Consider the following 23,070-nt stretch of genomic DNA (forward strand, 5'->3'; position numbering starts at 1 on the left):
TTGTTTAAAAATTTATTTGGTATTTATATAAATTAAAAGCTTAAGTAAAACTTTAAACAAAGAACCAAACAATAGTGAAAAAATTGATAATCACACCATTTTCGATAATTAATTAAAAAAAGTTATTTTTCAAATTAAAATATTTTATTTTTAGATTTTGTTAAATTATTTCTCATAATATTTTTTGAGGAATTTCTAACTTTCTGAGCTGCTTTTTTAATCCTCATCAGTACTAACTTAACTGTAATACTAATAATTTTCAGGAAATACTTTGCAGTAAGGTAAGTCTTCAAATTAGCTCTCTCTTTTAAGCAGAATGTTTTAAATACTCTCTGAACTAAACTCATAATAAGATACAATAAATTTTTCTTTTTAATTTAGTAGAGGAAAATTTTAAAATTATAAATGAGCTGGATAATTAATTGGAATAATTGTCGCTTTTCTTTCAGAACTTATTTTAAAATTATCAAATGTCTAAAGCTCAAAATCTTCAGTGGTAATTTCTAATTCTTCTAAATTTTATTATTACACCTTCATCCCTATTTCCATTATTTTTTTCCTTGATTCACTGGTAAAAATGTTAGATATTCCTTATTTAAAATATTCATTTGAAGTATCATTATCTCCTCCTAAAAGAGCCATTAAAGAGTTTGAAAAAAATATATTAGACATTGTAAAAGCCTATTTTTTAAATGATAAACTTATTGTTGAAATCGATAAAAACTTATCATCGTGAGAATATTTTTCAATTAGCTTCTTTCTCATGTTTTTTAAATAAATATTTCTTTGTATTATTATATCTTCAATGTCACTCATACCATTCAAATAATAGTTTTAAACTTCTTATATTGATTAACTTATCATGCTCAACAATTAGGATTACATCTTTAAATACTATGCTAGGTTATAGCTATCAAGATCTTACGAATTTTCTAAGTAGTATATGACAGGTTTAAAGTCCTTTTAAGCGTTTAAGCTATCTAATTCTTTTTATATTCCATATTCTGTTTTTTCTACATATAATATATTCCTACTTTGGTTATAGAATTGCTTTTTGTTTTCATTTTCTCCCTTTTATAACTCTACATATACATCTCCAGCTAAAAAAAACAATTTTTATGAACCAAGCATCTTCTAAATAGACAAATTATTACAATTCTTATAAAAATCATCTTGGCAAAACTACTAATTAATATGATATATTCCATAAATCACTTTCTTCATATTTTTATTCTAATGTTTATATTTTTTTAAAACATTACTTTCTTCTTTTTAAATTTATTTTCTTTTTTTGCATTAATACGTCTACATACATTCATCGCTGTTGTTTTATGATGAAAAGTTGTCTTCTGCGATATTTATTGAAACTACTTAACTCTGTTTAGAAGAGCTTTCAGGTTCTTCAAAATAAAAAATCATATTTTTTAAACTTTAATCTTTTGTTTTATTATTAATTAATTTCTAGTTAGCCGATCGATTTTTAATTTACCACCTCAAGATCTACAGAAATAATAAAGATTTATTCAAAAAAAACAAACATAACATTCAATAATCAAAGTTAATTTTTGTTTATCAGTAAACAAACATCCATATTAAATACGCATAAAATAATAATTAAATAAAAAGTAAATTATATTAAACAAAAACACTGATGAATGAATGAAGATAGGTATGTAACCTAATTTTTATATAATTTAAAAGATGATAAGATAATTATTTTTTCATTTCATTTCTATATTACCAAATTTTGTTTAATATTTCCTTTAATTTTTTTCATATTTGCAAATAAATAATATTTCATTTCCATATTTGCAAATAAATAATATTTCAGTAAATTATTTTAACTTAATCTACTAAAGTAAACTCCTAAATTATTAATTTTGAGGTGCTTAAATGGGGAAATAATTTATATTTGTATGAGCTCTCAAAGTATTTTTTGAAATTTCTAGATTAAATTATTTTGATGAGTTTATTTATTAATTCTTTTTATACTTATCAATTTATTTAATTTTTAAATTATTATTAAAGCTTTAGAACAACTTATTTAAAAGTACACGAATTTCTTGTTTTTTCAGCTTACTTTTTCATATATATTTGTATGAGCATGTTTAAAGTAATCTTTTCTTCTAAAATATTTATTAATTTTTTGATTTTTTTTATTAAATCTATTTTTCATAATATTTCTCAAGAAATACCAAGTTTTACATGTATGTTTCGAAATTCTCAGCTATGTATTGATCTAATTCACGATGCATGTAGCTTTATTTAATGTTTAAGTTTGAGATTTTAGCCTCTCTAGTTTGTATAACATATTTTATGTTTTCTATTGAAATATTATATTTAATGATAAAAAGATAGTCAAATTTATTGATCAAATCAAATTCTTCACCTTTAAATAGCAAATCGCTTGGATAATTTAAAGGAATTGCTGTTATTTAGCAAGGAGTAGTGAGTGGTATTTCATCAATTGTTAGTATATTGATATTTGGATTTAAGTAAGTGAATGTTTGATTAAGTTAAGAATTTATTATTTCTAGAGAGCTTAGTAAAAACTCTCTTCTAGAATGCTTAGAAAACATCCAAAAAAGAGTGTTTTTCATTACATAATTTATTAAATCTTCTGTTTCTACACCATTCAATGCAATCATCGGATTGGAAAATGTATAATCAGTTAAAATATTAGATTACAAACTCATATCCAAACAATAAGTAACCGTCTAATAAAAATCTTCGTCATTTACATACATTTAAAGGCTCTATTTTTTGTATATTTCTTAGTATTCCTTTCTCTTGCATATTATTTGCTCTATCTATGAGGTTTCTTACTTTAAAAATAACCTTTCAATAGTATTTTTCAAATTCATAATCATAGGCTTTACTTTCAATAATTTGTTAGCAATTGTGTAATTTTCATTATTCTAAGTAGAATAAAGTATTTCTGCTATTCTCTCATAATCAAAAGTAATTTCATTGCATCCCATTTCAAATTTCACTGAACCATCATTATATCTTTAACTAAGCTAAACCATTTTGCAGTGATTAAACACTGAGTTTTCAATTTCTTCATCAGAACTATAAATTTCTATCAAATATCCACCTCCTAAATGAAATAATCTTTAACTTTTTAGGCATCTTTCTATTGTCAAATTATTTATATTTTTGTAATTACACATCCCAACAAATTTATCTCTATAATCATTTTTTTTATCAAATTTTTAATGGCGTTTACTATCTACAATAATTTCAATAAATCCTTAGAAAAATTTTGATGCACCACGATTTTCTGGCTATGACAATATTATTTGCTAATCTCTATTAACTAATTCTATTTCCATATTATTTGTAGTGATTGAAGAAAATTACCTTCTTTATGATTTATTAGTAAGAAAAAGTTTGAATTAGTTAATATCAATTATTTTAATCAATTTAGATTGCTAAATATATTAAATATTCACATATACAAAAAAGTAAATGTAATTAATCCTACATAAATGATTTTTACATAATATTCACCAGAAATTTATTAATTGCATTAATAATTGAAATATATTAAAAAAAAGAATGTATTTTCGCAAATTGATACATAAATTATATTCATATCAAAAATCTCATAAAAAAATATTATATTCAATTACCTACAATTATTTTCATTAGAAATCTAAAATTATGATATTCTAATTAAAAAACTAATAATGTCTTTTAATTACTTAAATATAATAAATAACATCATCAATTCCAATTAGCTGATATTTTTTTAATAGATATTTAGTTGAAGATAGATGATGAACCAATAATAAATATTCAAAAAACCAAAAATGAAAACTTCCTTAAAATTAAATTTTAAAACCAATTTTAGAGTAAACTTTTAATATTTTAATTAAAATTATTTGGTTTTGATAAAAAGATATTATACGAAAAATATAAATTTTTAAATTATATTGAATGCTCATTTTTGATATATGAAATATATTAACTAAAAATTGATTTTCTTAATTAATTTTCATACAACAATGGGTTTATATGAACACACTTATTGCTATTTTTTTTTTGTGTTAATTATGCTTTCGTATTTTTCATTATAAAATTTTTGCAAAAATAGCTCAGATTACATATAATATTCAAAGTTTTATGCAATTTATTTGCTTTCTTGATCCTCTGATTAGCCATTTTGAGAGTAAATTTCAGAGTTTTAGTCAATAATTTATTATCTTAATTTTATTATTCTTTCTAGATGCTCCTAAGTTAAAATAAATTTAAAAAGGACAACACTTTCAATTCCATTTATTTAGCTCTAATTTTCATTAAAAAACTGCAACTCTTCTGGGAATTAAACTCTAAATGTATGTAACTAAGTGCAACACTTAATTACAATATTATCCAAGGTCATCAACTCAAAATCGGGTATTTCTTCAAATACTCTATGTTGATCTATATAATATTTAATAGAGCATTCCATAATTTTTCTTCTGCTATACCCATTAAACATTTAAAAAAGTCCATTTCTCATTACATATATAATATAATCCTCATTTACTGTTCCTAGCAAAGCTAATATTGCTTTAGAAAAATAAAAGCTAGTTAATTGTGTAGTTTTCTATTCCCAATTAATTTAGAATGTAACAAGCGTGGTAAATTCATCTCCTTACAAGTAAGTTTAAGATAATTCCTAGGCTTTTTATTCAATGAACTACTTTCTTTTCTAAACAATATCAATAAGTTATTTTTCTTCATATCTATCTATAATCTATATTATCTGATGAGTTAGTAGACTAATTGGTGCCTAATATAGTCTTATTAGCTTAGAAATATAGTATTTGTCTTAGTCTTATGATCTTTCTAGCAAACTTATTACATATTCGTAATGTGATACGATTGCTGTATTATTTACATAGATAGAAATAACTCCATCATTAAATTTATTTACATGTTCTATAGTTTTCAGTGATCCAACTACTTAATGATCTATTTGATCCTTTTACCATTCTAATTCAATTATAATCCCACCAGGCAGTATGTAATGTTTTTGAAATTAGAAAATCTAATTAAATAAATATGAATCAGCTACATTAATTATAGAGTAATCAACTTTTTTCATTTTATTCACTTTTTTTCTGCTGACTTTCTTTTTTAAAAGTTATTTATATTTAGGAATTGCTAACTTATCCTCAGATAGTGTTTATTAATCCTAAAATAAAGATGAATTATATTAAACATCTTTTGATTGCTCTGCTTCTTAACCAACTACATTATTTTCATCATTTTTCTAATTCTAAGAATCATTAATATCTAGCTAACCGAATAATGGTATCTAATTTACAATTATAGAGCTTTAACTTGATAAAGAAGAATCTAAAATACTCATTAACAAAATAATTTAATCAATAAATTTTTTCTATAAACTCCTAATTTATCAATTTTTGTTAAATAAATGAATAAATATTAGTAAATTATTAAGTCGATTATAGAACAAATTATGATAGAGCTAACCAAATTCTATTTTTTATATGATTTAAATCTGATTACTTTTTGATCGCATGATAATGATTAAAATCCATTAATAAATTGATGTAATTTAACAAATATGCATTAATTTGATGATTTAATAATCATCAAAAAAAATACTCTCCATCATTTATAATATAAAATCAAAATTAGTTTAAACTGAATTATGACAATATTCATATTATTTTATTTAGTGTACTAAATAGATTAAAATAGAAGAATATGACTTATATTTTAAAATATGCTAAATACATTTACGAATTAACAAGTTGGAAAGAAAAAATTATAAAATAATAAATTATTAGGCCCCTTCAATAAGATTTAGTTGAGATGGCCAATCTCTCTAATGAGGAAGTTAAATCCTCTATTTAGTAAGCTGTAGTAGGCCACTTTTGAACCAATTTTGGAAGATGGAGATATCCAAGATAAGCTAAAGGATGTAAGAAAAGAGGTGTGTTATTGAAATAAGAGTAAGGTTTCCTTAATGGAACAACAAGCATAAATTGTCTAGTAATAATTAAGTTAAAACCCATTTTTAGCTTATCTATTTATTATTTTAAATATATCTTGCATATTTCATAATATAAATAAAATTTACCTTCAGGATGCACACATAGAGCATCAACAATTTTTCTATACTTTTTAATTAATTTTTTCTTTTTGATTTTTAGATCCTTAAAATAGTAGATAGCATGCTCAAATTACAATGACGGGACTATATTTAAATATTATAAATTATAATTGCAGATAAAATATAAAAAATATTCTTACTTGTGTGGTAGCATTTAACTTTTCTTGCTTTAGGTTTATCAAATAAAATAGATTATTCAAATGGAAGGTTTGTTATATGAGGCTCTTATTCATTTAATTAATCTGAGAGGTGAGGAATAATGCTTTAATTTGTATGAATTGAATTCATAAATTTTCTCAAAAAGAGGTTCACTATGCCTGTAGAGAGAGGTAGATGAGTTTTGAAACCAAATGGGAGTACTTGATATGTAATAATGCAGCATATTTTTTTCATAACTTTGCTGATCATTTTCCAATCTAATTTGGACAAGGGCTTGTTAATGTCTATCCAATCTCTGCTGCATCTACTTTTAAATTCATAATCAATAGGGGCAATTAATAATTCCTCTTCATCTAAAATATTTCCAATATTTTAATTATTTTGATCATCTGCATTTAACTCTTTCTCTTTATCAGCACCATCTTATATTTTTTTTTACTGCTCATTGTAAAGTTCTCTTTGTTTTTTGCCATTCTCTCTTAGTTTTCTATCTCTTTAAGTTCTACTAAAATCTATAACATTTATAGCTTATGGATCTAAGAGTAACTTTTTATTATTCTCAAATAAGATATCAATAGAAGTTTATTCATACTCTATGTATTCTTGTTCAACGCTAAAGTTTTACTGTTGAGATGGCTGCTCATCATGATGAATATCAGCACCTTAACTATTGTTATTATTTTACTAATCTTCACTGTGATGAGTTTAGTGAACTCGACTATCATGGTTTTAATGATTATTGTTACTATTAATGTGATTGTTGCTCACATTGCTATGTTGGTTTAAGTGACTTTAAACTTGTTCTACTTTAGCTTCTTCAACATTACTTTCTATCTTATAGTCGTCAGGGTTTAGGTTAGGATATTTTTCAAATAAAATGACCTAACCATCAAATAAAGGGTAGGGATGGAATGACAGATAATAGTTGGTGTCTTTCATCTATAAAAAAGTTGATTATTTTTAAAATTAAATTAAAAAATTTGAATTACTTTTTTTATAATGTAAGGAGCAAGATTAAATATTTCAGGTGCAATTTCAGAATCAACACTCATTACTTCTTCAATAATAACATTTTTATTTTGCTTTTCTTTCTTGACTTCAACTACTTCTTCTTGAATCTAATTATTAGTCTCTTATATAGCAGGTTAAGTAGCATCAACAAGTGAGGGTTGGTTTTATTCTTCTCCTTCCATGACAGTTGATGGAATATTTTGTTGAGTAGGGTTTTAAATTTCTGCATTACTCTATTAAGGTTACTCTTCAATTTAACTTTAGCTTTCTTTATTGGGATTGACACCAAAATCAGATTTAGTTTTTACTGCTTCAGTTTCTCTGGATTTAATATCTCGAGGAGTATTAATAGTCTTTATATCTCTAGGAGTGATACCAATCTACGAATTGTCTGTTTAATGTTTTTTTGAACCAGCTAAGCTCTTTTCTACTTCTTCTTCATTTACCTCTGGAGGATAATTATCATTAGCTGCTATTTGCTAAATATCGACAACAGCTATTGATTAACAAAGAAATATTCATATTGATTTGTAATTTGCCAAAAATATATACCTGGGTGAATTTCTTCTTTGATAACATGAGAAATTTATTCAGGATCTATCTTAACTTCAGGGCACAATCTCTCTTCGTATTTGACATAAAACTATATTTAATAATTAACAGATCTATTTAAAAAAATTAAATCCTCAATTTTTGATTGATACCTAAAGACCTTCATTTATATCTGATAAGAAAATTCCCTTTACTGGATGAAGTGTAGAATCTTCATATTTTTACTTAAGAGAGTCTTAAATTTTTTCTTGAAGAGTTCTTTTACCCTTTTTAAGTTTTTTCTTTGCTGCTACTTCTTTTTCTACTTGGTTCATATTTATCTAATAAAAATGATATGTTTAAGATTTCATAAAAACTTTATTAATATTTTGTGTTTTTAATTCCTTTATCTCTCTGTCTGTTAAAAGACTCATTTAAAATAATAAAGATAAGTTCTCACCTTAGTTGTGATAACACTCTTAAGAGAGGTAGTATCAATACCAAATTTATATTCAGCCATTTCTTTAAACTGATCGATTCCGCCAATTAATTTACCATCTAAAGTAAAGATAATAGGATTTATTTTTCTCTTAAATCCATAAGTTCTGCATATCTTTATTTTATATTTATATTGGAATGATTAAACAAAGAAAACATATATTTTTAAATCATAATATCTATAATTATTGAAGAAGAATATTTTCTTAAATGTTTAGTTCAAAATACAAAAGTAAATGATATACTTCATGGATATATTCTTCCCATTCTTTAGGGTGCTTAATAATTATTCTAAAATCTATATTTTTGTAAAACTTCTTAATTTCATTAGCTATGGTTTCGCACTAGTTTAATAAAAAAATAAATTAAATTTAATGTCATTAGATTATCCATAAGAGTAATTAAGAAATTATCAGTCCATGCTATTTGATTTTATAAACTTTATTGTTTTTCTTTTTTGTTTTTTAATAATGAATTGAGGAACAATTTTTATATTTTACAAATGCTGTATCTTCATTATCAGCTGATCCAGCTACTGTATAACTACTCATATTTTGCTAATTTTACTAGGTAATTATTGACTTGATTGATTTATTAGATTTATTGAAATACTTAAATAAAGAATTGATTGAAGTTATATATATTTATTATTAACTAATAATTAATTAAAGTACTTGTAAATATATTTATTATTGTTATGTTTTTTTTATTATCTGAATAATTAATTTAATTTAATTTTTTTTTGCATGATTGTTTGTTTGTTTATTATTGATATAAATTAATCAAAAATATAGATAAATTTTTTTGAAACATTTTCTTAATAGATTTATAATATCTCAATAAAGTATTACCGTATTAATACCTTCTTATTTAGAATTAATTAATTGATTATGTTTTTAGTTCTGATAAAAGTACATTAACCCTACTATCTTTCAATATTTAATATATAAGTTAAAGTTTAACTTAATTTTTCATTCAAAAACCATAAACAATTAAACAGTCAAAGATTTTTTTAAAAGTTTTATCAAAATCCTTTTAAGAGTTAGGAATAGCAATTTTGTAAAACTCAAAGGCTTCCTAGAATTTTAGAATTTATCCTCAATAATTTTTATATTATATAACATTACAATACGCTCAGGTTTAGATCAAAAATATTTAATGAAAAAGTCTTCTGTAGTTCCATAAAATAAAAAAGTTTCTTAGTTTGCTTAATAAAGCTAAAAAGATCATGACGATGAAAGATAAAATATTCTTAAATAGCAATCTTCAATCAAGTCCGACTCTAATTCTGCAGCTTCTATAATTTAAAATCAATAAGATTAGTAAATAAATGCTAATTATTAAGCTAATTCATAAGAATATATTGATGTCATGAAACAACAAGAGCAAATTCTTATACAAAAGGGTATAAGTTCTCCACATAAAGATATTAGAAGAGATTCAATTGATTCAAAAATGTCAGAGAGTTTTATTGATAGCGAAGCAAATAGTGATAGCGATAAAGATAGTGGTGATGAAAATAGTTTATTTGGTACACCTGAACAAAATGATTTAAAAAAAGACTTTAGTATGCCACCTGAACTTAAATTAGACTCAGATTAAAAATAAAGCATTGAAAAAGAAAAATAAAGTCATGATTAAGGAGTTTAAGAGCTAGTTTTGAAGAAAGAATAAAGTAAAAAAAGTTTAAAACAAAAAAAAGACTCAACAAATACAAAGAGTAAACCCTTGAAAAAAAACAATAAGAAATCAAATAAATAGAAATAAGACTATTAAGATGATGATTTTACTTTAACTAATTAGGTTGGTAGAAATATACTTCATAGGTAGTGTCTCAAATAGAATGTGGAAATGATCTAAGATTTGTTAGTTTAATATAAAAAACTTAAAGAATTAGAATATTTGAAATAATAGAAATAACAATAATAATAATTTGATGTTATAGAATTGTCACCAGATTAAGCTCTTTAAGAATATATAAATCAATTAGATAATTTTGGGAATTCTCCTCTAATCTTATGTTGTATACAATAATTTGATGATGAAGTTAACTATAGGTATGAATGTCTTAAACTACTTTTAGAAGCTGGTGCAGATGTTAATCATCGTAACCCCAGAACACTTTGGTCTGCCCTACATTGGTCTGCTCATTATGGTGATGACAAAAGTATTTAGCTTCTTTTGACTTTCTAAAGTAAGGATTTAAAAATCCAGACTCCTTTATTGCAACCACTCAATTTAAATTAAAACTACTAATTTAATAAAACATACCAGTGTTTTCCAGATTAGCAAGGTCTTTTCCCTCTAGACTTAGCTGGAATATCAGTAATTCAAAATTTTATATATTTAATATGATTTATGATAAAATTACAAATATTTGAGAGTAAATAAAACATTAATTTTTAGTGATTTGTTTGGTTTAAATTCATTTAACATTATTTTTTTGAAATAAAATAGGGTAACTAAGATGCTGTAAATATTTTGCTTGAAAATCTCGTTTAGGATATGAAAGAAGTAGAGAAAATTCAACAAAATTAAATTCTCTTAGAAGATGAAATGTTATTTTATCAAAGCAATCTTGATTAAAAGTTTATGAGACAGTAAAGAGTTAAATATTTGAAGTCGCCTCTCTTGAAATCTCGCTTTTTGTACTGGGCAGCCTATTATCCGGGATAAAAGTCTAAAGCATTTATCACTGCTGCTTTTGGTTTCACTTAAATCTACGTAATGGCAAGGCTGTAAATATAAACAAACTAATTTATTTCAATATATTATTAATTTTATTTCTTTTAATTAATTAGACCTCATTAATCATTAATGACACCTTTACATGCAGCTGCAAAGAATAAAAATTTAGATGCTTTAAATATTCTTGCTGATAATATTAGATATCAAAATATTAGGGAACTAAAGGATTGGATAAAAAGAGAGTATGAAAAAAGATTACCATAAGAGTTTTTCTTCTCTAAATACTAAAATTCTGTGCTTTAAATGATTCCAGAAGAAGATCGTTTATACAAACCTTCGTTTGTTAATTAAATAAAAAAATTTGCCTAGTGGGAACATGAATTTATAATGAGCTACCGTAAGTATGAGTAGGATGAAACAAAATATACATATATTGATTAGTAAATAATAGTTTTTTTGTAAATTGTATTATTGATAATTTTATTTTAAATTAATTAAAAGGAAAGATGCCTTTGGAAATACAGCTTTGCATCTAGCTTCTATTAACGGATTTGATGAAGGAGTTGTAAAACTTCTTAATTGTGGAGCAGATATGGAAACTGGTAACAAAGAGGGGTGGAGACCAAGAGAATTAGTATAGTTTTAAACTATTAGGCAAATTTATTACTAAGCTTTAGAAAAAAATTAAGGTTTATCCCTTCAGCTTAAAAACATGAATAAATAGCTTCAGCAAACGATTAAAAAATATAAAGTAATTGTAGAAGATTAAATTGATAATGCTAATAAAAAAAGAGAGAAAGATCTATTTGCATATGGCACTAAGCTCTTTTTACCAGATTTTGTAATTGTTTTCTCATTAGGATCAGATCCTTAAAAAGCCAAAAATAACTAAAATAGAATGAACTTCTAAATTGGTATTTTGAGAAGATCAAAGTTTAATGTTTATCTCTTAGAGTCCGTCTATCCTGACAGATATTATTTATTAATAGGAATGCCAGAAAGATATTTGTAACAGGCTTGTAAAGAAAATAAAGTATTTTTTTATTAAAATCACTTTAAACATTATTTTATTTAATATAAATTGGTGATTTTTACAATAATTTAAAAAAAAATTTTTTCTACATTTTATTAACAAAACAGATGCAAATGAAACTAATAGACTCATATGATTATGAACCATATAGCTTGGATCAAGTTACAAAATTTGAGCCTTTTCGTTCAAAGCAGAGACAAGAAATTATAGAAATGCAACTCAATAAAATTATAAACCTTTAAGACTTAAAATCTCAAGGATTAATAACATAATATTATAAAATGCACACATATGGAGGTAAATCAAATAATCAATCAATTTAATGAAGGTCAAAGTGTCTATAATAATTTTAATCTTAATATTTTAGGTATATCTAGAATTAAACACTAATGGGTTGATGACACTAATTGGTACTGGCCTCAGCCTTTAAATTAGATGGATGACTATTTGCTTGAAGACAAAACTTAAAACTTTACTTCGGTAACGCTTCTAAGACAATACTTTGGAGAAAAAATAGCTTTCTTTTTTGGATGGAAAAGTTTTATCACCTGCTTTATGACTTTAATTGCTGTTCCTGGTCTAGCCCTTTAAATTTATGTAATACTACAAGATTCTGACGACTACAATAACTATTTAGTTTCTTTTTATGTACTTTATGTTATGATTTGGTCAACTATTATTGTCGAGTTTTGGAAAAGAAAAACATCTGAAATAAATTATAGATGGGGTACTTTGGATATGATGAACAATCCTGACATTCTAAATAAAACTCTAAAAGAAGATTTTATTGGTGATGAATGCATATCTACTGTCACAGGAGGTTTAACTAAATACTAAAAGAAATCAAGAACAGTAAGTAGATTTTTAAAGAATATATTTAAATTTAATTTTCATTATAAATAAACACTTAGATAATTAAATTTTTAATCTCAATGCCTATTTTGTTTGGCTTAATGGCTTTGGTTGTCTATATATTTATTGCTATCGATGATTTTAAACAAAAATACACATCTCCTGATTCAACAGATTTTTAAAATAATTTGTACAAAGCTATAGCCGGTGCTTTACAAGGTGTTGGAATTTAAGTTTTAAACTTTATTTATACATATTTGGCAAGATATTTTGCTCAATAAGAAAATCATAAATATATTTTCCAATATGAAAGATCAATTATTTATAAGCTTATGTCATTTAAAGTACTGAATAGTTATTTTGCACTATTTTACATTGCTTATATTTAAAAAGATTCTAATTTTTAGACTCTTTTTTATATGCTCCTACCAATTATGCTCATCAAATAAGTAAATAAATATAAAAATAAAATTGATAAATTATTTATTTATTTATTTATTAAATCAAAAAAGATTAATTACACCATATTAAATGTGTGGCTACCTATTTTCTTGTATAATAGAGCAGAAAAGAATTATTTTAAGCAAGTAAACAAAAAAATTATGGATCACGAAAATATTTAAGGTTAAGTTATGCCAGAAAAAAGAAAAGAAAATTAGGATATAATTGAGCAATACTGGAACGATATTTCAAAAGAAGATATGAAAAACCTTTCAAGAGCAGTCATTTCTTTGCAGGAAGGTGAAGAAGTAAAAGGTGATAAAAACGATCCTAATCCTACAATTAAATTAATTAAATACATTGACGTAGATTCAATCGAGTTAAATTCTCTAAGGCAAGAATTCTTAGATACCGTTAATTTCTATGCTGATGGGTTTATTGATTTAGGCTATATTACTTTATTTGCTTCAGCGTTCCCAATAGGTCCTTTCGTTGCATTAATCATGAATTCTTTAGAAATTAGAAATAAATTAAATGTATTTATGTATATCCTCAAGCGTCCTACATGTTAAAGATGTGCTGGAATTGGTGATTGGCTCTTTATTTGGGAAACATTTTCATTCGTCTCAGTGGTATGATTATAAATTCAAATTTCTTTATTTTATCAAAATATATCTTATCAAACATTTTAAATTTAAATTTTGATAAATTAGCATTTTTTTATTTTTAGTATTACAATTTTAAATTTTTATCTGATTTAATAATTTACTAATAAATTATTAATTCAATCTATCTTTGAAAGATAAAAAATGGGGTGAGGAGTTCTCTCCAAGACTTTTTCAAAAAACATTCTTTAATTCATTTATATTAAAAATGTTTTTTGATATTTATTTTATTTTTTAAAATTAAATCCCTGTATAAATCAACTATAATTTAAAAAAAAAAATAATCAATAATTTTAAAATTAAAGATTACAAATATAGGCTTGCTCTACTATAAAGATTAGAAACTGATAGATTTATTTTTGGATCCTAATTAATATAGTACATCAGAATTCTAAACCATTAAAGTTTGGTTATATATTTGTCTTGGTATTGCCATAGTAATATTGAAGTATATATTCCAAGAGCTTATTTAAGATAAGCCAGAATGGATTATGAGAGAAGAAGAGAGATGGGCTTACTTAGAATAAATCCAAAAAGAGTATTTATTTATTTATTTATTTATTTATTTATTTTTGATAATATTTTCTTTTAATTAATTCCATTTTAATTTTAATTTATTTTATTAAAAAGGTAAGATGAAAAATTACTTCAAAATCATAAGAAAATAAAAGATGAAGAAGATAAAAAGAAAAAAATTGAAATAAATCAGATTAAAAAAAGATATGAAGATAAAATAGCTGAAAAAGATGAAGCTTTATTAGATTTATAGGATGAAGTTAAATACTATAAAGAGGCATGTCCTCCAGAAGCAATACAAAAGAGACTGAATAAGGATTAAAAATTGAATGGTAATCAAAGTCAAATTGGTAAAAGTAATCTCTTTAAGGCAAAATCTGAGTATGAATTAAAGGAATTTGGAGTTTTTAGAAGTACTTATATTAAAATTGAAAGAGAGTTGCTCATTCAAAGAATGAAATAAATTGAAAGCTTAAATGTAGGAACAATCATGATATGCAATGAATGTGGTAAAAAATTATCTGTTTTCGAATGCATAGAATGCGATTTAACCTTCTGTAAATCTTGTTTTGACGAATACCATAACTTTATTCAAAAAAATGACCATCAAATACACCTTCTAAATATAAAACATGAAGATTAGCAACTCTATTCAAAATACAACATATTACATATAAATGGTGAAAATAGTTACCTTTTAGAAGAAAATAGATTAGAAGTAAATTTTTTTATTTAGATTTTTTTGTTTATTTATTTAAATCTAAAATTTCTAAAGATATTTTATTCTTTTGATATTTTATATTAAAAGTATATTAAATAGTTTTATTGAAATAATTTATTAAAAATGATTTACAAATTTTGAATGGTAAAATTGAAAAATTTTATTAATTAGATTTAAAAGAATACTTTTTTTATGAATAAAATAAGACAGAAAAAACAAATAATTAATATAATAATTTTAAAAAATGAAAGAACAAAATTTTTAAATATAACAATTTTTAGAGAATAAATTCTAAATCATTTTAAGAGAAAACATGATTTTATTAAACTTTAGGCATTTAATTAATAATTAAAGCTAATTTAGCATTTTATTTAAATTTTAATAAATATTTTAAATTAGAGTTAAACCAGATAAAAATAATTGATAAGTAAGGTTAAATCACAATAATAAGGAAAAAATAATGTAAACAAGACCTTAGGAGATGAGAATTGGAGGAAACTTGAATATTTTGTTTTACCAACTTATGAGAAAAGTCCATAATTTTCGTAGCTTAAGGAGATTTTTGATTTGTTTAAATCTGAATACATTGATAATAACGGAATTGATGGTACTAATGAAACAATAGATTTTACAAAGGTATTTAAACTAAAAGAAAAGCCTGAATCTAAAGGAAAATTCATATTGTAAGAAAGCAGATAATTCAGGACAATTTTAAACATGACAGAGTTCAATATAGAGGAAAAATTATTTTTAAATAGAATTGCTTTCCTTGTTTTTAAAAGATACAGATAAAAGGTCACCTTTAAAAACTTTTATAGTCTTTGCAAAATACTTCAAGTAAATTAATTAATTATCCATGACATTTAATTCAACAAAACCAATCAATTATTCAAATAGGAAGGCTATTCTGAGCAAAAGTTTATCTTACTTTTAGATTTTATAGACGAGGACGATAGCTAAGAAATTGATAAAGATGAAATTAAGAAAATATTTTATACCAGTTTCCTTTAAACTTGTGAAGATTAAAAGAAAATTGACCCTATCATTGATAACTTATTTGCATCGTCATTTAATGGTAGTATGAGTAAGTTAGAAATCGGAAAGAGATTTATATATTCATAAGAATAGAATCCTATGCTTTACTCATTTTTGGTCTCATTAGTCTAAGATAGAAAGAATTGAATAAATAATATAATAAAATAAAGAATAATTTTGAAAATATAAAATAATAAGATTAATTTAATTATAATCTATTGATAAACATTTAATTTTCTAGAAATTAATCATTAAAAATCCAAGATTAAAATAATAACTAAGCATTAAATTATATTTCTATTTTTTGTTTGTTTGTTTTTTATAAACTAAAATATTTAAAGTGAGTTAATTCAATAAAATATTTTAATTAAAAATTTATTTTGTTAAAATGTGGTAAGAAAATCAAAAAATAAAATTATAAGATAAATTTAATTGTAATCTATTGATAAACATTTAATTTTCTAGAAATTAATCATTAAAAATCCAAGATTAAAATAATAACTAAACATTAAATTATATTCTATTTTTTGTTTGTTTGTTTTTTATAAACTAAAATATTTAAAGTGAGTTAATTCAATAAAATATTTTAATTAAAAATTTATTTTGTTAAAATGTGGAAAGAAAATCATTAAAAATTGAGATTTTATTTATTTATAAAAAGTGTCTCATTTATTAGAATTTATTTGGAAGATTTTTTTGCAAAAAGCCTTATCATTCAATGAAAATTTAGTTTGTTTAAATACTACTATATAATATAATGCTGGTTGGTTTGTTAATTGAATGTGTAACTAAAGTAAAATAAGTAATTTAAAATAAAAAAAATAAATGTAATTAATCAGGACTGACTTGCTAGAATCTTACATATCATTCTTTTATTTGGAAGATTTTGATGATTATAAATATTTTCTATAGAAATTTCTTTTAAATAATGCTTTTTTGATAAATTAAGACTAACTATGATTGATTGACTTCCACTTAGAAGCTTGAGTTATAGATACAAGATAAAATATTTCATTCGATTAGAATAATTGGATGAATGTGCATTTCTATCGAAAGTAATATTTAGCATATGAATACCTATGTTTTATGTAAAAATGGATATAAATGAAGATGAAATTTTCGAGAAAAATCTAGATATTTATTTTAAAGAAGACAGATATAATAATATTTAACCGTTTGAAGATTATTTAAGTCAAATATGTAGAAGAAATTAAAGAAAAACAAGATTCTACTTATAATTTTGATTCTTATTTTAAAAAAGAGATGGCTTTTTAATCTATTTTATTTTTGAATTGTCCTAAATTGTTTTAGTAAGCTTATTGCTTGAATGAAAACAGAAAAAGATCAAAATGAATTATTAATTGATTGATTTGTTGTAGTTGATATCATTAAAATAAAACGCTAATGGTGATTGATACGAATACAAATAAATAGTTAATATGCATGCAATTAAAGAATATATTTAAGAACTTTTTAATATTTTAATCAACTATTTAGATTTAAAATAATTTCTTTGTATATTTGAAGAAAATCAATTCTTGTGGAGAACACCGAGGATATCAGTATCTCTGTAAACAAAGAATTCACCATCCTTTAAATTAATCTTGGAACCACCGTAGTCGGGTAAGACAACTATATCACCAACTTTAACGCCCAAAGGAATAACCTTACCATTGTTGTCAAAGTTACCTATTATATTAAAATGTTAATAATTAAAAATGATATTGATTTAATCTTGAGTTTGATTCATATTTTGCTGCTTCTTAAGTTTCTTAAGTGCTATATTTGTTTGTTGTTATAAAACTAAATTCTAATGATAATTAATTACCAGGACCAGCAGAAACAATTTCACCATAGGCAGTCTTATCAGCAGGGTCTTAGAGGATGATACCAGTTCTAGTCTTGGTTTCAGCTTCGAACTTCTTAACGAGGATTCTGTTGAAGGTGGGAACTAATCTCTTGAAGACGGAGGTCATTTTTATTATTTATATCTTTTGCTTTTAGATTATTAATTAATATATTTGTTTTGAATTTTTTATTATTTAATAATTAACTTTGCTATCTATGCGGATTTATATCAATCAAACTGGTTGTCTATAAAATATCTATGTAATTTATTATATGTGATGAATAAATATCTTTTTTAATTATTTAATTAATTAATTGATTGATTGATTTAGTTAGTTAGTGAGTTAGCTATCAAGGAAATGGAAATTAATTAAAAATTATTAAAGGTTTAAAACAATTGATGATATTAATTTAATTAAATTAATAAATGAATGAATGAATTAAGTAAGAAACAAAGAATATTTCAGAATTTTTTTAATTATGAATGAAGATTTATTTGATAAAGAAATTAACAATAAAAAAATCAAATTTAATTAAAAATTGATCGATCAATCTTTTAATATCTAGAATAATAGAAAAATAGAAGATTTCTTAATTTTCTTTGATTATTATGCTAACTAAACAAGACCTAATAAATTCGTTTAATAATCAATTAATCAAAATTTAATTATTTCAAATATCAAAAACAATTCCTCGTTTCTATGCATTAAAATAATTTGTTTAATTTGTTATTTATTCTTTTTGTTTATTAACTAACTAACCAACTACAACTAACTAGCCTCTTTTCTTAATATTCTATCAAAAACTAATTAATATTTGTGTTTTTGCAAATCTTCTAAGAAAAAATAGAAAATTAAGCTATTTGTAAAATAATTAATATTGCAACAAAAATCAAAATATCTTTAAGCATCAAAAAGAATAAATAAATAAATAGCAAGTTTACCTTTGAAGAAAATGAAGTTCTATATGCATTTGAAGTACCCTAACTTACATGATAAGGGTTATTATACTTACAAGTTTGAAGTACCAGCTGAGTAGGAAGCTAATTATCAAAATACTTTGACTCTTAAGCAATTCTTATATAATGTTTCTAAATTCCGTGGTGATCTCAACCCTACTTACATGCAAGTTTTGACTCACGAAAAGTAAGTCTTAAATAACAAAGCACTCTATATTAAAAACTTATTTTTTTTTATTTTTAATAAATAGCTCTAAGGCTCTTTCAAACCTTGATATGCTTTTCAGCAACTTCTTCGAAGATGGCAGCGATATTTTCCTTATTTGTGGTAAATAATTCTTCTTTAAAAAAAATCAAATATTAAGAAGAAAATTATTAACAAAATTTATAAAATAAAAATAATAGACGCCCCCAAACCCCTTCTCGTTAGTGAAGAGAAAAAGATTTACTACGAAACTCTTAAGAAGTTCTCCTTCTTCGAATCTGGTGATTGGAGCGTTAAGTAATAATTAGAATTTATATAAATTAACTAGCTTTAATCTTCAAAAAACAACGAGAAAATAAAATAGATATTTTTTACTTAGAAGTTTTTTATAAATAAATAAATAGGGTTAACATTGACTTACCTGGAATTTAAAATCATGACATCAGCAAAATTCAATGCAGATTCTTAGAAACCAGCTTTGAATTAAAAATTCACGAATTCAAAGGAAAGAATTATCTCTTTTCCGTTCCTAGAGCATCAAACAAAATTGATTTTAACAAATCAAAAATTTAAATTAAAGAAAATCAAGTAACTATTGTCATCAGAAAAAATAGTAAGGATGATCACTGGCTCTCTTTACACAAAGTTAAACTCATCGGAGAGTGAGTTAAATATTAATAAATTTCATGTAAATAAAATATGTCTCTCTATATTTAGTTATTCATTTATTCTTAAATCTATTTTATATTTCATTTCTCAACTCTATTTATCAATAAGATATATTTTAATCAATCAATCAAAAATTAATAAAAACTTGATTGAAAAGAAAATTTTTTTTTGAATCTTATCATTTTCTGATAAGATCTAAGAAAAGTCTCTTTTTTCTTCTATATGCAAATATTTATAATCAAAGCATCTATTTCAAAAACCAACTAAAATTAATTTTATTTTTTAATAATTGCTTTAATTTGAATAAATAATTTAGAGTAGTTTAAAATATTTACCAATAATTTTTTTATATAAAAAATATAAATAAACTATTTATAATGAATAAAATTGACAGAATATAAGCTTTAAAATAATTTAATAATAATAAATACTTGTAAAATATAAATTAAAAATACATAATGAATATAAATTTAAGTGGTAATTTTTAAATATATTATCATAGCTAAACATCTAGGTTAACTAATCTAATTGATTTTCTGAGAAATTTTTATCTAACATTACTACTAACTTTATAAAAGCTAAGATTTATTTTAAAATTTTAATTTTATTTATTTAGATTAAAGAATTTACGATAAATAGAGCTATAAAGAATTGAAATGAGCACATTTCGATAAATCATTAACTAAATTTGCAAAATCTAAATTCTAGGAGCTTTAACTTTTAATAGAATAAATATTAGATTTTAATAATTAAAAAATAAAATAGATTTATTCGCAAAACTTTTTTTACTTTAAAAATAGAGTTAAGTTTAAAATGTTTCTGCAATTCGCTAATCCCAAGCCTAATTAAGTAACTTCATGTGAATTAATCGGATTATTCCTTTTATAATTATATGCATAAATTATTTTGTTCATACGAAAAATCAAATATTACTTCAATTCTAATGTTAAAGTCTTAATTTCTTTTTGTTTGAAAGCATTTCCTAAAAAAAATACATCTTCAGCTCCAAAAGAGTTTTAACTTTTTAAAATTAAATAATTAAATTATTAAGAAAATGATAAAATATTTTAGATTTTTAGACATTTAATCATTAATTTTAAAAATTATTTACTTTAAATCTAAAGAGAATTTAGTAAGATTAGCGCATTTAGAAAGAGATTAACCTAGGGTAGAATCTATTTTACTTATGTTGTTTTCTCTATCAATTTTTATAATTAATTTAAATTATATTTTCATATTCTTTTATTTAATATGAATGAATAATTCAACCTGAGTTATAGATCTAATTTGTTAAGTTTTTCAAAATTTGATAAAGAACCGAATATTTAAGATGCACCACTAACGCCGATATGATTTAGACTATTTTAAAAATCAATAAATTAAAATATTCATTTTCAAAAAATAATCTTAAAATTGGTTTCTTTGAATATAAATATTACCTTAAGTTAAGTGTTAAGCTCTCAATAGAATGACTCTTTGAAAGGTTTTCACTTAGATTAGAAGATCCTACATCACCCAAATTATTTTTGCTATAAAAATATTTTATGTTAAGTGTAAATGGAATAGCATTTTTATAATATAAGAAAATGTAATCAGCTTCTTTAAATTGAATAAGATAATTTTTTGATTATCAATGTACTTACTAGTAGAATTAATAACCATTAAAATCAAAATTAATAAATACCATATATCAAATTTTATTACAGTAAATGAAAAAATAAAATTAAGAAATTTCAGCATATATTCACATTCACGTGAATAAAGAATTTATGTTAGTAAGAAAAAATATTAAAAATCTAAACAAAATTTATACCTCAAATCAAGTGATAATGTTTTAAGTTTATTAAGATTAGATAAGCTGTCTCCTAAATTACATGAATGGTCAATATTATTTTAGCTATTTTATTCATAATATTATTAAATAAAATAATTTTAATTTTCGCCTTATTAAAATGTAAAAATATACCTTAATATAAGTTTTAGACTTTCCATGTTTTGTATTTTTGATAGGTTCTTACCAAATTAATTTACACCGAATGAGCTAATGTTATTGAACCTTTTATTATAAGGTGAAAACTAATCAAAAATCATAAGTTAATTGATAATTTTGATATATTAATAAATAAATATAACAACTACTTTAAATTAACCATCAATTCGTTGATATTTTTACAGTTTTCTATGCCCTTTCCTAAGGAACAAGATCCATCATCATTTATTTTGTTATAGCTTTCACAAATAAAAGCTAGTTAATTTATTTTTTATAATGATATAAATAGTAATGCTACCTCAAATCAAGATATAGACTTGTTAAATTCTTGCACATTGTTAGTTCTACTCCTATTTTAGCTGCTCCTTAGAAAGTTATATTGTTTGCACTAAGTTAATTTTAATAACAAATGAAAATGGCTGATTTAAAGATGAATTATTACTATAAATAGAACTCTAATTTAACAAGATATTTAATACATGTCAATGAATTTGCTATAAATTATGTTCCTTCATCTCCAAAACTATTTTTACTTAAAAAATAATTAGCTTTTAGAAATTATCAAAATATTAACAAATATAAACCTTTATGTTATTTATATTAAATATGTCATAATCAAATATTTTTATAAACTATAATTTTACCTTAAGTATAGCTTTAAATTAGTTAATTGTTATGATTTTTATAAAATTGATCCAAGCTCCTTAGCTTCCTACTGACTAAGTCCATTTGAACTTTTTATAAAGGTATTAATTAGCTTAACATCATTTTAGTAAATGGAGACAGAAAAAATAATGTAAATTCAAAATTTCTTTTTACGCCAAATTGACTTCCAAATTTTTCTCATCTTTATGATATTTAAGCAACTTTAATTATAAAAATTATTTTATAGAAATTGTAAATATGTATTTAGGTTTATGTTTGTTTACATCTTATAAGCAGTAAAATTTTGAGTACTCCTCTAGCATTTATTTTATGAATTTGTCTTATTTTTTTTTAATTTATGATAAATATTAATTTTTATAAAATAAATTAGTCTAATTTTAACATTTATTTCATGCTGTTTTCCATAAGAAAAAAAAATCAAATTATCAATAAAAGACTTATTTGTTAAATT

The 23,070-nt window shown here is 22.9% G+C and overlaps 8 protein-coding genes across 8 annotated transcripts; 2 read left to right on the forward strand and 6 right to left on the reverse strand. All coding sequences in view use genetic code 6, as the record gives it.

Moving 5' to 3' along the window:
• Positions 1–129: 129 nt before the first annotated feature.
• On the reverse strand, positions 130–1,488 carry TTHERM_00770640 (hypothetical protein; the record flags this gene model as incomplete). The annotated part of the gene is made up of 1 exon (XM_001013856.2): positions 130–1,488. Exon 1 carries the CDS (start codon positions 1,417–1,419, stop codon positions 130–132), a length of 1,290 nt encoding a protein of 429 aa, XP_001013856.2. The 5' UTR covers positions 1,420–1,488.
• A 596-nt stretch (positions 1,489–2,084) lies between these two features.
• Positions 2,085–3,335, reverse strand: TTHERM_00770650 (eukaryotic-type carbonic anhydrase family protein; the record flags this gene model as incomplete). Its single annotated transcript, XM_001013857.1, has 1 exon — positions 2,085–3,335. The coding sequence occupies one exon, from the start codon at positions 3,333–3,335 to the stop codon at positions 2,085–2,087; it is 1,251 nt and encodes a 416-aa protein (XP_001013857.1).
• A 665-nt stretch (positions 3,336–4,000) lies between these two features.
• TTHERM_00770660 (hypothetical protein) lies at positions 4,001–5,362 on the reverse strand (the record flags this gene model as incomplete). The annotated part of the gene is made up of 1 exon (XM_001013858.3): positions 4,001–5,362. One exon carries the CDS (start codon positions 5,360–5,362, stop codon positions 4,001–4,003), a length of 1,362 nt encoding a protein of 453 aa, XP_001013858.1.
• Positions 5,363–5,813: 451 nt separating this feature from the next.
• Positions 5,814–8,883, reverse strand: TTHERM_00770670 (hypothetical protein; the record flags this gene model as incomplete). The annotated part of the gene is made up of 9 exons (XM_001013859.3): positions 5,814–6,046; positions 6,101–6,217; positions 6,274–7,231; positions 7,282–7,799; positions 7,856–7,946; positions 8,008–8,175; positions 8,295–8,447; positions 8,578–8,676; positions 8,833–8,883. 9 exons carry the CDS (start codon positions 8,881–8,883, stop codon positions 5,814–5,816), a joined length of 2,388 nt encoding a protein of 795 aa, XP_001013859.2.
• A 431-nt stretch (positions 8,884–9,314) lies between these two features.
• TTHERM_00770680 (calcium-activated chloride channel protein) lies at positions 9,315–16,681 on the forward strand. Its single transcript, XM_001013860.3, has 12 exons — positions 9,315–10,657; positions 10,790–11,070; positions 11,134–11,460; positions 11,522–12,053; positions 12,161–12,350; positions 12,421–12,905; positions 12,965–13,354; positions 13,418–13,978; positions 14,317–14,549; positions 14,642–15,245; positions 15,648–16,085; positions 16,146–16,681. The coding sequence occupies exons 1-12, from the start codon at positions 9,491–9,493 to the stop codon at positions 16,428–16,430; spliced, it is 5,493 nt and encodes a 1,830-aa protein (XP_001013860.2). The 5' UTR covers positions 9,315–9,490; the 3' UTR covers positions 16,431–16,681.
• A 1,133-nt stretch (positions 16,682–17,814) lies between these two features.
• On the reverse strand, positions 17,815–18,259 carry TTHERM_00770690 (10 kDa chaperonin; the record flags this gene model as incomplete). Its single annotated transcript, XM_001013861.3, has 2 exons — positions 17,815–17,972; positions 18,112–18,259. The coding sequence occupies 2 exons, from the start codon at positions 18,257–18,259 to the stop codon at positions 17,815–17,817; spliced, it is 306 nt and encodes a 101-aa protein (XP_001013861.1).
• An 826-nt stretch (positions 18,260–19,085) lies between these two features.
• Positions 19,086–19,960, forward strand: TTHERM_00770700 (CS domain protein; the record flags this gene model as incomplete). The annotated part of the gene is made up of 4 exons (XM_001013862.3): positions 19,086–19,276; positions 19,341–19,417; positions 19,495–19,591; positions 19,699–19,960. The coding sequence occupies 4 exons, from the start codon at positions 19,086–19,088 to the stop codon at positions 19,958–19,960; spliced, it is 627 nt and encodes a 208-aa protein (XP_001013862.1).
• Positions 19,961–20,459: 499 nt separating this feature from the next.
• Positions 20,460–22,921, reverse strand: TTHERM_000770709 (kinase domain protein; the record flags this gene model as incomplete). Its single annotated transcript, XM_012797074.1, has 15 exons — positions 20,460–20,541; positions 20,594–20,680; positions 20,753–20,842; positions 20,897–20,983; positions 21,075–21,161; positions 21,233–21,322; positions 21,403–21,492; positions 21,777–21,860; positions 21,930–22,019; positions 22,103–22,192; positions 22,252–22,341; positions 22,396–22,485; positions 22,598–22,687; positions 22,773–22,819; positions 22,883–22,921. 15 exons carry the CDS (start codon positions 22,919–22,921, stop codon positions 20,460–20,462), a joined length of 1,233 nt encoding a protein of 410 aa, XP_012652528.1.
• Positions 22,922–23,070: the final 149 nt, after the last annotated feature.

This window comes from Tetrahymena thermophila, assembly GCF_000189635.1.
Source record: "Tetrahymena thermophila SB210 genomic scaffold scf_8254670, whole genome shotgun sequence".
Lineage (NCBI taxonomy): Eukaryota > Ciliophora > Oligohymenophorea > Hymenostomatida > Tetrahymenidae > Tetrahymena > Tetrahymena thermophila.